Raw genomic sequence first — 13,874 nt, forward strand, 5'->3', positions numbered from 1 at the left:
TTCCACAAAGAAGAAAATAAATCTTAGGATTTCAATAATAAGAATTCCTTAAAGAACATGAAGGGAAATGAATCAAAGAAATGACACAAGAAAATCTAGAAAACCTAGAACTAGAAATGAGTTTCCAGACTGAAAATGAATATAAATGACCCTCATACTAGGACACATCATTTCAAAATTACAGAATACCGATTGGGGGTGGGGAAGGAGATATTAAAATATTTCCAGGAGAAGCAGGGTAGAGCCCTTATATATAAGGATTGAAATTCAAATAGCCTTGGATTTCTCAGGAACCAATACTCAAACGTAGAATAGCAATGCCTTCAGAATTCTGAAGGAAAATTATTTCTAATTTGGAATACTTACCAGAAAATTACAAGCTAAGTGTGAGGACTGAATAAAGATAGTTTCAGAAATGCAATGACCTGAGCATGCTTCTTCTCTTGGGAGGCCACTAAATAATATGCTCCATCAAAACAAAGAAATAAAACAGGAAAATAGAAAATAGGAGACCCAACATAGGAAAACAAATAAGAGCAATTCCCTGGATGACCTTAAAACAGCGAGCCTTATCCTAGGCTACACGTTAGAATTACCTGGAGAGCTTTAAATGCCCTGAAGCCCAGGCCATAATACAAGAGGATCTCTGAGGTTATGACCCAGGCATCAGTGAATTTTAAAACACCCCCCAGGTGATTCCCATGTATAGATGAGGTTGAGGACCATTTTGTGAAAGGAAAGTCCCAGAACAACAGCTGTGTAGGAGGCCAAATGAACAACCGGTCCAGGTTAAGGCAGAAGAGTGCTGCAAAAGGGCTGGTTCCAGGAGGGGAAAAAAACCAAAATTGACAGGTTATCTCACAGGAACAAAATGGAAAATTGTGCGGAAATTTGCACCAGAGACACTTGTTGGCACAGTAAAAAAATCTGAAGGAGGGCAGTCAGATGTTCAGAGGAAACTAAGCAAATGTTAAAACACAATTTTTGAGAAGTCATAAAAGAAAGAAAATGCAAAGTATACTAACTGGATTGACAGTGAGAAAAGAATTATGTAGCCATAGTAAGAGAAAGCATGAAATACTGAATTTTAGGAGAATGGAAGGGAAGGAATAAATTAACAAAATCTAAACTTAATTAGTCAAGCAATAGTAATCTATACATTACGAGATACATGAATCCAAATAACAAACAGCTAGGAGAATGTGATAGAATGAATAATGGCGCCCCAAAGATGTTCACATCCCAATGCCTAGAAGCTGTGAATGTCACCTTATAGCAAAAGGGACTTTGCAGAAATGGAGGATTCTGAGATAGAAGAGGATCCTGGATAATCCGCGTGAGCCCAGTGTAATCACAAGGGTCCTTACAGGAGGAAGGCAAGAAAGTCAAAGGGAACTGACATAAGATGAAAGCAGAGAGTAGATGCAGCCACGTGCTGAGCAGCCAGAGTGTCGGTAGCCAAAGGGAAGCTAGAAGAAGCAAGGAACGGATTCCTTGAGCCTGCCTCGAGCCTCCAGGAGAAGCTAATTTAGCCCCTTCATACTCATTGCTGACTTCTGACGTCCAGATCTGTAATGGAATAAATCTGTGCTGCCTTAAGCCACTAAGTTTGCAGTCATTTATTACAGCAGCAATGGGAAAAATTTTTTTTTGAGCCACAACTGACATTACATTATATTAGTTTCAGGTGTATAGCATAATGATTCAATGTTTGTGTATACTGCAAAATGATCACAATAAGTCTAGTTAATATCTGTCACCATACATAGTTACAAAGTGTTTTCCTTATGACATGAACTTTTTTTTTTTTTAAGATTTTATTTATTTATTTGACAGAGAGAGATCACAGTAGGAGAGAGGAAGGGAAGAGATCACAGAGAGAGGAAGGGAAGCAGGCCCCCTGCTGAGCAGAGAGCCCGATGTGGGACTCGATCCCAGGACCCTGAGATCATGACCTGAGCCGAAGGCAGCGGCTTAACCCACCGAGCCACCCAGGCGCCCCTATGACATGAACTTTTAAGATCTACTCTCTTAGCAACTTTCAAATACACAGCCCAGTATTGTTAACTAGAATTACATACAAGGAGTTTAAAATATTGGGAGTGGGCATGAGATGGAAAAGGTGGAAGGGACACATGTCGTTCTTTAAGTGTTGACTTTTTAAAAACATGTGGCACATGAATAAAAGTTTAACCAAACTGCACTAGGACTTCCAAGGAGCAGAAGTGAAAGGAAATGGCTGGAAAGATATGAGTTATGGAGCAGTGCCCCCAAACGTTAATGTGTACACAAGCCACCACAGACTGTTAAAATGCAGCTTCCTATTCAGGTCTGGAGTGGGGCCTGAGATTCATCAAGGCCTCCATAGGCTCCCAGGTGATGTCCATGCTCCTGGTCCATAACCCACACTTGGAGTAGCAGAGACCTAGATTCTGTGCAGAGAAAGGTATCATGCAGGGAGGGAGGGGAGCAGAGGGCAGAAAAGGCTTTGTGTTTAAGCTAAAGAATTTTGACTTTATCTTTAATGATACAGGGAGCCACTGGGCAGTGGCTAAACAAACTGAGACTTTTTACATTATTATTCTCTATGGAGGAGGAGGCCTGAGACAACCAAGTGGAATGGAAACCATTTCTTGTATAACCGGAAACATTCAATGTTAATGTTTAGGGAAGGCATGTTGATGCTGGGACTTCTGACTACACACACACACACACACAGAGTACAGAGAACTGTATCAATCCATGTGTAAGTAAACACTGCATCTGTTGTCTGAAGTTCTTTTGAGTATCAAAGGAATTTTCTTGTGTCTTGATGGAATTATATAGTATTTATTAGATTCCCACCTGCCCATGGAAGATCCACATTTAAGGAAGTATGATAATAATTTCCTCAAAAAAGTTACATTATGTTAAAAAAAATTTTTTTTAACTTGAAACCTTGCCGCTCATCACATCCCACATAAATGGGTACCACACAGTGCTCACATTCCATACACTGACCATAGGTGAGGCAAACTGCTGGTGTCTTCTCCCCATGTCACAAAAGTGCCCTGTGTACGTGCAGCTTTCCTAAAGTGTTAGAAAAGGTTCTGCTGAGCGTTCTCAGAGGCATTCTATGCATATGGATTAGACAGAATGAGAAGAGTACAATATGGGTAAAAAAAAATCACTTAAAAATATATTGAACACCGGGGCGCCTGGGTGGCTCAGTGGGTTAAGCCTCTGCCTTCGGCTCAGGTCATGATCCCAGGGTCCCGGGATCGAGCCCCGCATCAGGCTCTCGGCTCAGCCAGGAGCCTGCTTCCCCCTCTCTCTCTGCCTGCCTCCCTGCCTACTTGTGATCTCTCTGTGTCAAATAAATAAAATAAAATCTTTAATATATATATATATATTGAACACCAACAAATTATTAATAGTTTGGTGTTGAAAGGGGAGCAGCTATTGAATGCAGCTCATAAAGAACCATCCCGGGGGCACCTGGGTGGCTCAGTGGGTTAAGCCGCTGCCTTCGGCTCAGGTCATGATCTCAGGGTCCTGGGATCGAGTCCCGCATTGGGCTCTCCGCTCAGCGGGGAGCCTGCTTCCCTCTCTCTCTCTCTCTCTGCCTACTTGTGATCTTTCTCTGTCAAATAAATAAAATCTTTGAAAAAAAGAAAAAAAAAAAAAAAAAGAACCATCCCGGGTCCAATGCTGCCCTATATTGTCTATTAATAGCTCTGAGGATCGTGTGACTAAGGCACTAATCAATCTACAGAAAACACAGCTCTGGGAGAGATGAGTCATGTTTTGGACAACAATATTAAAATTCAGGATGATCTTGTTAAATTGAAGAAACAAGCCAAAAAGCAATTGAGCAGGCACACACAGTTTTGCCAGGTGTTTCAAACCATAGGATTCGGGAAGCCCTCAAACAAAATCAAGACCATCCTGGCAGCCAAGCACCTAGTTGATAAAGCTATCCAGTTCCTGACTTCCCTTCCCTCCCTCACAGCCACAGGGTATCTGGATAGACATCAAGGACTGTCCCTACACAGGATTTAACTCTACTACCTACAGCTACTCAAGTCTCTCCTCTATGGCCCTGCAGTGAGGGAAGGAATGACAGATGTGACAGGATTTGTGGCAACTCTAGACTTGGAACACCATATTAGAAGTGGACCAAAAAAATAAGAAACATTTCAACTTTTGTAAGAGCATAATGACTTTTCCCAACAAGTGCCATAATGTGTTCTTGACATTTTAAAACATGATCACTAAAGGAGGATGGAGAAGATGAAGATCAGGTTTCTCTAACCTCTTTTTTACATATCCAAACCCTGGAAAAGTGAACACTCTAGAGAACTTGAATCCATCTTTTCTTTCAACTATAACCTCTTCCCAGAGGCATCCTTAATTACATTTACTTTCGTGTCCCCAGTTAGCTCGTCAATAACCAAGGCCCTGCCAACTTGACCTTATAAGTGGTTTTCTGACCTATGCTCTATTATCTCCATCCTCCCACCCACTGACCTACTTCATGTCTTCATTATTCCTCACCTGGACTAATACAGAGCCTCTTAAAGGCCTCTTTATTCCTTTAGAGCCATCCTTCACATGGTTACCAGTATGATTCTGCCGAAATATAAATCTGACCTTGAACCTTCCCTGAAAATTTTTAGTATCTTTAGCACTCAAAGAATGAGATCCAAGTTTTCCAAAGCATCATACAAATGTTTCACTGGGAGCACCACAGGATTCCCATGTGAGGCATTTCTGGATGGTCTTGATGTCTGGAGGATGCTACTAGCATTTTGTGCTCAGGGGTAAGGGATGCCACACATCCTGCAGTACCCAAGACACCCTAGAGAATGAACTACCCCCACCCAAACTGCCACCTGACTCCCCTCATGATTCCTGCATCCTTCTTCAGCCTTCTCTAGAAGAGTGAGCTACACAACTCTTATTCCCTAACACAAGCTGTGCATTTTCTTGCCATTATGCCTTAATTCTTGCTTTTATGTTCTACTTCCTGACACCCGGAATGACTCCTCATGTTACTGACTCATCCTTTAAGCTCTAACTTTCTGTTATATGCTCTACACTCACCTGTCCACTTTATAACTATGGTTTTCTCCTTCACTTAACAAAAGTCCCTCCAGGCAGAGACTGTATGCACTTGGTAGACCCTATGTAAACATAAAAATCTGAAGGACAGAAAAATAGATGGATGACTATGTGAGCTCAAAGGCTTTTCAGAGGCTGAAAGGTGCCCATAATGTAGATAACAAGTGCGGCATTGTTTTATAGTTTGAAGGAAGCAACAGTTGAAGTCAAAGTTTTAGATCAGGTCATCTGCCTTTAGTCCCAACAATCTATGATATAAGGATACTCTATGCCCTTAGTCCTCATTCACTAAATGCCTCTTTACAAAGTACCAGATGGCAATCCTGCATGGCATCCCACTTACCCAAGTTGAAGACTGTGGGTCATGAAGAGCAATTTGATGGGTACTTCTGTCTGGCAACTCTGCAGCCAGTCTGCTCAGGAACTCAGCAGTTTTGCTAGAAGAAACACAAATAGATATTAGTGCTTTCATGAAAATAGAAATATTATTTATTGTGCCTTTGGATACTAGCGTAGACTTTTATTGGGTGATGACTGAAAATCTCCTGAGTAGAACAAAAGGTGAGTTTGAGTACAAGGTAGTATAGAAAACCAAAACAAAATGCTATTGCAAGACCACATTGTTGAACAACGTTAGTCTGAAAAAATATAAAATTAGGTTTGTGGAATATGAACCTATGATTTCATATTTTCTACTTCAAGTACCCTGACATGGAGATAAATGCTCTCTCAGATTCCACAGCGTGGGGTTCTAATTTCCCTTCTGAGCATTAAAGCTTGACCCTCAGACTTCACGAAAGAGCTGTGGTACAATGGGTCCCCTGTGACTCTCATTCCACACTGGTTTTACATGGCCCTTGATTCACTGTCTCCTCTCATTTCCCTCATGGCTTTGACTACTCTCAGGACACATAGTCCCTCCAATTCAGTAACCCTTTTTTTTTTTTTTTTTGAAGATTTTATTTATCTATTTGACAGACAGATCACAAGTAGGCAGAGAGGTGGGATGGGGGGAGGCAGGCTCCCTGTGGAGCAGAGAGCCCGATGCAGGGCTTGACCCCAGGACCCTGGGACCATGACCTGAGCCGAAAGCAGAGGCTTTAACCCACTGAGCCACCCAGGCGCCCCTCCAATTCAGTAACTCTTAACCATATATGGATCATGGACCACCTCCCTTTGGGATTCTGAAAGCAAGGATGAACGCTCTCTCTCCATACACACACATACACGTGCATGCATGTGCGCGCGCACACACACACACACACACACCCTTCACATTGATTTGTACCTCCCGTGGAACTTAAGAAGTGCTGCTGGTCTAGCCTGCATTTCTGATATCTCTTTTTAGCTCAGAAAGATTGGCCTAGAAATATTATCATCAGTTTTAATAAGAAGTTCTTTGATTTTCCCCCCAAAATCCCAAACCATTGGAGGCACCTGGGTGGCTCAGTCAGTTAAACATCTGACTCTTGCTTTTGGCTAAGGTCATGATCTCAAGGTCATGAGATGGAGCCCCAGGTCAGGCTCTACACTCATCGGGGAGTCTGCTTGAGATTCTCTCTCCATCTCTCTTTTCCCTCTCCTGCTCTCCTTTTTTCTCTCTCTCAAAAAATAAATAAATCTTGGGGTGCTTGGGTGGCTCAGTGGGTTGAAGCCTCTACCTTCGGCTCGGGTCATGGTCCTAGGGTCCTGGGATCGAGCCTCGCATTCAGCTCTCTGCTCAGCGGGGAGCCTGCTTCCTCCCCTCTCTCTCTCTCTGCCTGCCTCTCTGCCTACTTGTGATCTTGGTCTGTCAAATAAATAAATAAAATCTTTTAAATAAATAAATAAATATTTTAAAAAAAGAAAAAACCCATCACCCCAATCTCTCCACTCCCCTATGTCAGGCAAAGCACACTAGAATTATTTCCTAGCCCTTACCTCAGTGACTTTCCCATGCTGCCTACCATTGATCTCTATTCCTTTGTCCTTTCCTATTGTAATTTATGGGATTTTTGCCACCATATTTCACATTCACATCCAGATACCTCATAGAGGCCTAATTTATATTACATCTGCCTTCCTCCTTCTCTCAGTTATCCCTCTTCTTCCCCCTAATATTTTAGTCCTACTGCTAAGATCCAGTTCATCAAGCCCTTAAGATGTGGTCATCAAAGGAAACACAACTGGTCTGGTAAAAACAAATGGCATCCAGTGGAAGGAAAAGTCAAAACAAGGAATTCAAAAGTAAACAGAAATGCCCACCTCACTTCAAATAATTACTTAGATAGAACATGGCATTTGAACAAGGTCAGAAGCTTAAGCTAGGAAAGGAAGAGCATAAAGTTAAGCGACATACATAACCCTGAGGAACATAAGGCTTCGGCAGTTGAGACAAACAGCCTCTCCATTTGTCTAGGATTGCTTATCTTGCCCAGAATAGACAAGGAGACTAATGAAGTCGCAGAATCTGGAAGCTGCCCCACTGTCTCGGGGCTTTATGAAGTCATCAGTCAAAAGTGTTAAAAGAAGAGAGTTGCCAGAAGTTTGGATGAGATTTCTGAATATCCTTAGCTGAATTCAGACATAGGAAAAGCAGTAAAAAAGAAACACTGTGATAAACAACGAAGGAACTTCAGGCCAAGTTGACTGGCCTCCCTGCATTGTGTACTAATGGTTGCATCTTAACTGCTAGTGCCAAGTACTTAACTGCAGAGCCAATCACTAGCCATGGCCTCTCTGCCAATTATGACTGCCCCACTTATACCACAGGATTAAATCATAATGACAGGGCCACAGAACTGTCACAGGAATGCAAGTTGGGGTCTGTGCAGAATGCAGATTATTCCCAAAGATTAACTGTATAAACAAGCCAAGTTCCAAGCTACTTATTTCTCTACTATTAGTACCATGCCTACATATATAATTTAATTACCATATATTGGCCAAAACTAAATTGGGATCCTGGTAGGCAATTGTGGTCATATTTAATAAAAATAAAATATACAACCTCCTTGAAGGCAAAAAGTAGGAGAATCTCCTGGTGGGAAGTCTAACAAGACTAAGAACCCCAGACTGCAGCACTGAGTTACATTTCCCTTGGTGTTTCTTGCCCTTTGTCATTCGTGTGACTCTGCCACCTATCAAGGGGAATGACCCTCTTTTGCTTTATCACTCTAACCCAAGCATAAATAGATCACTCCTTTCATTTATTCTCTACAGAACTGATGGAAGGATTACCAATAACTCAGACTTGACTTAGAAGATTTTGTCCACTCATGTCCAACTTAAGATCTTCAAGGGTCGTTTCTGCTTGTTTTTAGGGTGATTCCGCTGGCTTATCCTAAAAGGTATCTTCAGGATAACCTCACTTCAACATAACTCAGTTGCAGTAGAGAATGCTAAATGTCAAAACTCATGTTCTCCTCTTCTAGTCACACAACTTGACTACATTTCCTGGTCTCCCTTGCAGTTAATTTTGGGCACAGGGTTGAGTCTTGACCAATAGAACATGAAAGGGCATGATGCATACCCTTTCCAGGATTAACTAATTACAAACTTCTTATACATGCCCCTCCATACATTTCTCTCCTTCTGGCTGGCTGGAGTAAAGATAAATCCCAGCACAAACTTGAAAATTGTATGTAGAAGGCAGGAAAGCCTATATTGGCTCAGTGCCTGACTATATGAGTAAAGAGGGCCTCCACTCAAACTTGTTCACCCATGCCTTAAATGAGCAAGAAAAAACCCCATATTACTCAATCTATATATATTTTAAAGTCTATTACATCCCCTAGAATACCCTTATAACACAACATAAAGAAATATACAAGAGAATCATTTCTTAAATCAAGTGATCAACTCCAAAAGTATAAGTTAGTATAAGAGCTGAGGAAAAAGAGGGGGGGAAGAAAAGATTTTGAAGGATTCAGCTAGGCAGGTTAGGTATTTCAGAACCTTAGTTGGGGGAGGAAAAGGTGGGAAAGGGGAAGAATCTATTCATCCTTGAGCTTTGTCTTCTTGTCAGTTCTAGAAGCTACTACCTAGGCCCAGAGTATATAAAAGTATGATAACCTTCCAGATGCTAGGGAGGGTGTCTTGCAAAACACATCCCTTTATAAATTGTTAATGGAAGGGAAAATCAGTGTTACCACTTCAGAAAGTAATTTGACAATACTTAGTAGAGTTGAGTATATGTGTCATGTCTAAATGCCTACTCTAGAGAAACTCTTATATAGGTATTTAAAGACACCTGAACAGCATCATTTGTAAAAGTCTCAGAGATAGAGAGAAGGAAGATAGATTGAGCCAGGTGTGGGATGGGGTGGGAGAGATGAGAATGGAAAGGAAAAGGGAAATGAACTTGATCTACATCAAGAATCAATATGGTTCAGTTCCAAAAAACAGTATCCAGTGGGGGAGAGGGGGAATTGTGAAAGTATGATACAGTGATCAAAATATCTGAAGGACGCAAAACAATATTCTGAATATATGAGTGGAGGGGGCTCTGTGTTTTCATATATATGTAATAAAATTGGAAAAATACACATGATGAGAAAAAGAAAAGCAGCTCAAAACATCTGGGAACTTTTGATGGCTGCATAGCATTCCATTGTGTATATATACCACATCTTCTTGATCCATTCATCTGTTGATGGACATCTAGGTTCTTTCCATAGTTTGGCGATTGTGGACATTGCTGCTATAAAAAATTAAAAGTAAAAAAAAAAAAAAAAAAGAAATAATGAATACCCATGGCCACACACAATAATCAAGTCTGGAAAGGGTCTAATGCTTAAGTCAACACTATCAAAGTACAAAGAGTGTTCAGGAATGATTTCCAAAACTATGAAATAGATTGTTAATGTCTAACATACTAGATTCAATAAACTGAGCATTAAACAAAAAAAAAAACAAAAAAAACAAAAAAACATCTGGGAACTGTTCTAACACATCTACAACTCAATGTTATTACAAACTAATCTGACTAAACTATGTTGTTCTACTAATGGACAAAAATGGTCCCACAGAGCATCCATTTCACACAAGTATATCTCACAAATTACCAAATATCCCCCATCTTGATAAATGAATGGCAACTTCCTCATCAATTACAGCTTTATACTCATCTAGCCTGTCCTTCCTATAGGTAAGATTTACGGAGACACCCATAGAATCATTCCCACGTGCTAACAACACATAACCCAGATCAATCCCCTGCTTCTTTTTTTTTTTTTTTTTTAAGATTTGATTTATTTGTTTGACAAACAGAGACACAGTAAGAGAGGGAACACAAGCAGCAGGAGTGGGAGAGGGAGAAGCATGCTTCCCGCTGAGCATGGAGCCCGATATGGGGCTCGATCCCAGGACCCTGGGATCATGACCTGAGCCGAAGGCAGATCTTAATGACTGAGCCACCCAGGCGCCTCTATCCCCTGCTTCTTTAGACCCTTCCCAGCAGGGAACCTGCTTCCCTACCCGCCCCCCCTGCCTGCCTGTCTGCCTACTTGTGATCTCTGTCTGTCAAATACATAAATAAAATCTTTTTTAAAAAATGAACCACATGTAAGCAAAATCTTAGGTATGACTTTAGTGGTTGGTACCTATTCTCTGTGATTTTGAAATGTTTCTCAAAAAGAGAAAAAGCATACATACCACTGTGGTGCTTTTTGGGGAAAAGCTTTACACGTGCCATTCTAGGTTCCTCAGAACAATAATTTCCAAAGTGCCAATAGGAAGACCTGTGTGAGACTAGCATCGTGAGAATCACCTGTCTTGCTTCTTGGAACTTACTGGGTGCAAGACTTGGACTTTCTAATTCAGCATGCCTGGAGCAGGATCTGAGTTTGTTTCTCAAAAGCACCCCTGGTGATCTTGAGAACTACTATAGCCATACAGATGGATATTTAATATGCATAATTCTGTTAGGCCCATGTGATTCTGACTTAAGATTAAATCATGCTATAACACACATTTGAAAACAAAACCTCAGTGTGTCTTAGAAGCCATTCTATAGGAGTACTATCTAATAATACATTCTTCCTATCTTTCACAATAGTTTCACAAACCTGAACTTCTCCACCATGAGGTTTAGGTGAGCAAGTAATCATTGTTACATTCACATCACCTGCATTTGTGCAGGCAACAGATATTTCTTTAGTCTCTGCTTTGTGCTTAGTAATATGAGTTATCAGATAAACTAAACAGATACAGTTTTGCCTGAGTCAGTTTCATGTAAGTGGGTACGAACAAAAAGCATTCATATAAGCACTCAGAGCTAAATCAGGGGGGAAATTTTTGAGGATAACAGGATATTAGAATAGTCCGAAAGAATCTCCCCCAGTTACAAAGGGAAAAAATAACTTTACAGTGGAGATTACCACAACCAAGTATTGAGAGTTAATATCACCAATAATGAGGACCTCAACAGCACGTACCCTCTGGTATGATGCTCTGAGGACACGGCATCACTTCTTAGTTTTCTGAAAATTAAAACCTCAATCTGATCATAAAAAAAAAAAAAATTAGATAAACCAAAATTTGGGGTACATTCTACAAAGTATCTAACCAATACTGACTGAAAGTGTCAGTGTCTTGAAATGTAAGGCAAAAATGAGGCACTGTCACAGATTGGAGGAAACTAAATAGTCATGACCGATAATTATATTATGTGATCCTGAATCAGATACTAAAACAGAAAAAGAACACTAGAGTGAAATTCTGATAAAGCCTGTAGTTTGTAGTGCCATATCAATGTTAATTTCCTAGTTTGATCATTGTACTATGGTTTTATAAGATATTAACATTAGGGGAAGCTAGAAGATCTTACTCAAAACGCTGTATTATTTTTGTAACTTTCTCTTCACTGAAAACTATTTCTTTTTAAAGATTTTATTTATTTATTTGACAGATAAAGATCACAAATAGGCAGAGAGGCAGGCAGAGAGAGAGAGAGGAGGAGGCAGGCTCCCTGCTGAGCAGAGAGCCTGACATGGGGCTCCATCCCAGGACCCTTTCCTTTACAAATGCCTTTAATTCTCTCCCTCCTCTTTCTCAAATAAAGTCAACCATCTGCTTTCTCTGCATGTGTACCAGAACAAGTGAATCAAACTTGAGGAAAAATAACATATCAGGTGTTTGGGGATGGTAGGCATGGAGGAGGATGGAAGAGCGGTGGGACAGATTGGCTTCACTTGAAATTCACAAACACTGACGTCACTCTAAACTGAGCCCACACCAGCTCCTGCCTGGACTCCAGCAGTGATGTTGTCTCTAGCTTCTCCATCTCTATTCTTGCCTCCTCACATCTATTCTGGACACAGCAAATGATAATCACCTCTTAAAAAGAATAAAAAAGCTTCTGAAGGTTTGACCCCCAATAGCTTAAATAAAACCCAGACTGTATGCCATGATGTGCATGATCTGTCTGGTTCCTGCCATCTTGGCAACTTCAGGATCTGTTGTTCCCCATTTCAACCCCAATATACCTGCTTCCTTTCAGGTTATGGTATACGCTGTGTGCTTTTCGCTCAGCCTTGGGCCTTCTTCCCTGGTTTTCAGCAGAGCTCATTCTTTCTCGTGCTTCCATCTTCGGTTCAAATGTCATTTTCTCAGAGATTCATGCCTTCCTGATCATGCTAAGGAGATTCTCCCCTCCCAGTCCCAGTATTCTTTTTTTTTTTTTTTTTTTTAATTTTTTTTGAGAGAGAGAGTGAGAGAGAGAGAGAGAGAGAGCATGAGAGGGGAGAAGGTCAGAGGGAGAAGCAGACTCCCCATGGAGCTGGAAACCTGATGTGGGACTCGATCCCGGGACTCCGGGATCATGACCCGAGCCGAAGGCAGTCGCTTAACCAACTGAGCCACCCAGGCGCCCCCAGTCCCAGTATTCTTGATCACTTCACCACTATGTTCTGTCATAGGAATTATAGTCTGTTATCCTATATATTTCTTGGCGAGCTTGTTTATCATCTGAATTTCCACATTTGATCATGGGGCTTTATTTGTTTTATTCATGATACATACCTAGAACCTAGTAACCTAGTAACCTGGTATAGGGCTTTGCCAATTTTTCTAGAGTTGCTTATTCTTATTGAGTTGCTTATCTTATTACTTTGTGGAGTTCTTTGTGAAGTTAATACTTTGTCCATTACTCTTTGAGGCAAATATTTTCTCCTAGACTCACTTGTAATGTTCTTCACTGTGTCTCCTACCATAAATATTTTCTGTAGTTAAATCTGTACTTTTCCTTATAGTTTTTGAGTTATGTGCTTGACTTAAAATTTCTAAGAACATTCTTCATTACATTCTAGTTTTGTTGGTTCAATACAATTTGTCAAAAATTGTCTTTTTGACACTAATTTGAAAGAATACTTTTATCAATCGCTGAAGTCCTAAATACTAAATGCCCATATATTAATGGGTCTACTTGTAAATTCTTTCATTGAGTAGATTTATTTATTACAATGCCAATAACACCTTATTACTACCATACTTTTTTATTACATATATGATACCTGGTACAATAAGCCTCTCCCAAGTCCCTTCAATTTTTCATTTTTAAGTTTATCTACTTTTTTAGTATTTTCTCTTTAAACTTGGTCTATCAAATTCCATAAAAGCCCTGTTCAGGAGAAATATTATCTTTATAATATTGATTTTTTTTCCTTTTATCATAAATGGTCTATATTTATTTTCATCTTCCTTTAAGTATTTCATTTATATAGTATCTATTTATTAGACTTATAACTACCTGTTTTACAGTTTAGATGATTATTTTAAGTGGGGCTTTTCTT

The 13,874-nt window shown here is 40.3% G+C and overlaps 1 protein-coding gene across 4 annotated transcripts in view; it reads right to left on the reverse strand.

Annotated features, from left to right (window-relative positions):
• The window catches only part of EPSTI1 (epithelial stromal interaction 1), an 86,116-nt gene that overhangs the window by 30,626 nt on the left and 41,616 nt on the right, over positions 1-13,874 (reverse strand). For all 4 annotated transcript variants that reach the window (XM_059143807.1, XM_059143805.1, XM_059143806.1 and 1 more), the window contains one exon: positions 5,447-5,540. In XM_059143807.1, the coding sequence (XP_058999790.1) occupies positions 5,447-5,540 (94 nt within the window). The remainder of the gene's footprint in view (positions 1-5,446; positions 5,541-13,874) is intronic.

The sequence above is a fragment of the Mustela lutreola genome, chromosome 13, assembly GCF_030435805.1.
Source record: "Mustela lutreola isolate mMusLut2 chromosome 13, mMusLut2.pri, whole genome shotgun sequence".
In the NCBI taxonomy this organism is placed as follows: Eukaryota; Metazoa; Chordata; class Mammalia; order Carnivora; family Mustelidae; genus Mustela; species Mustela lutreola.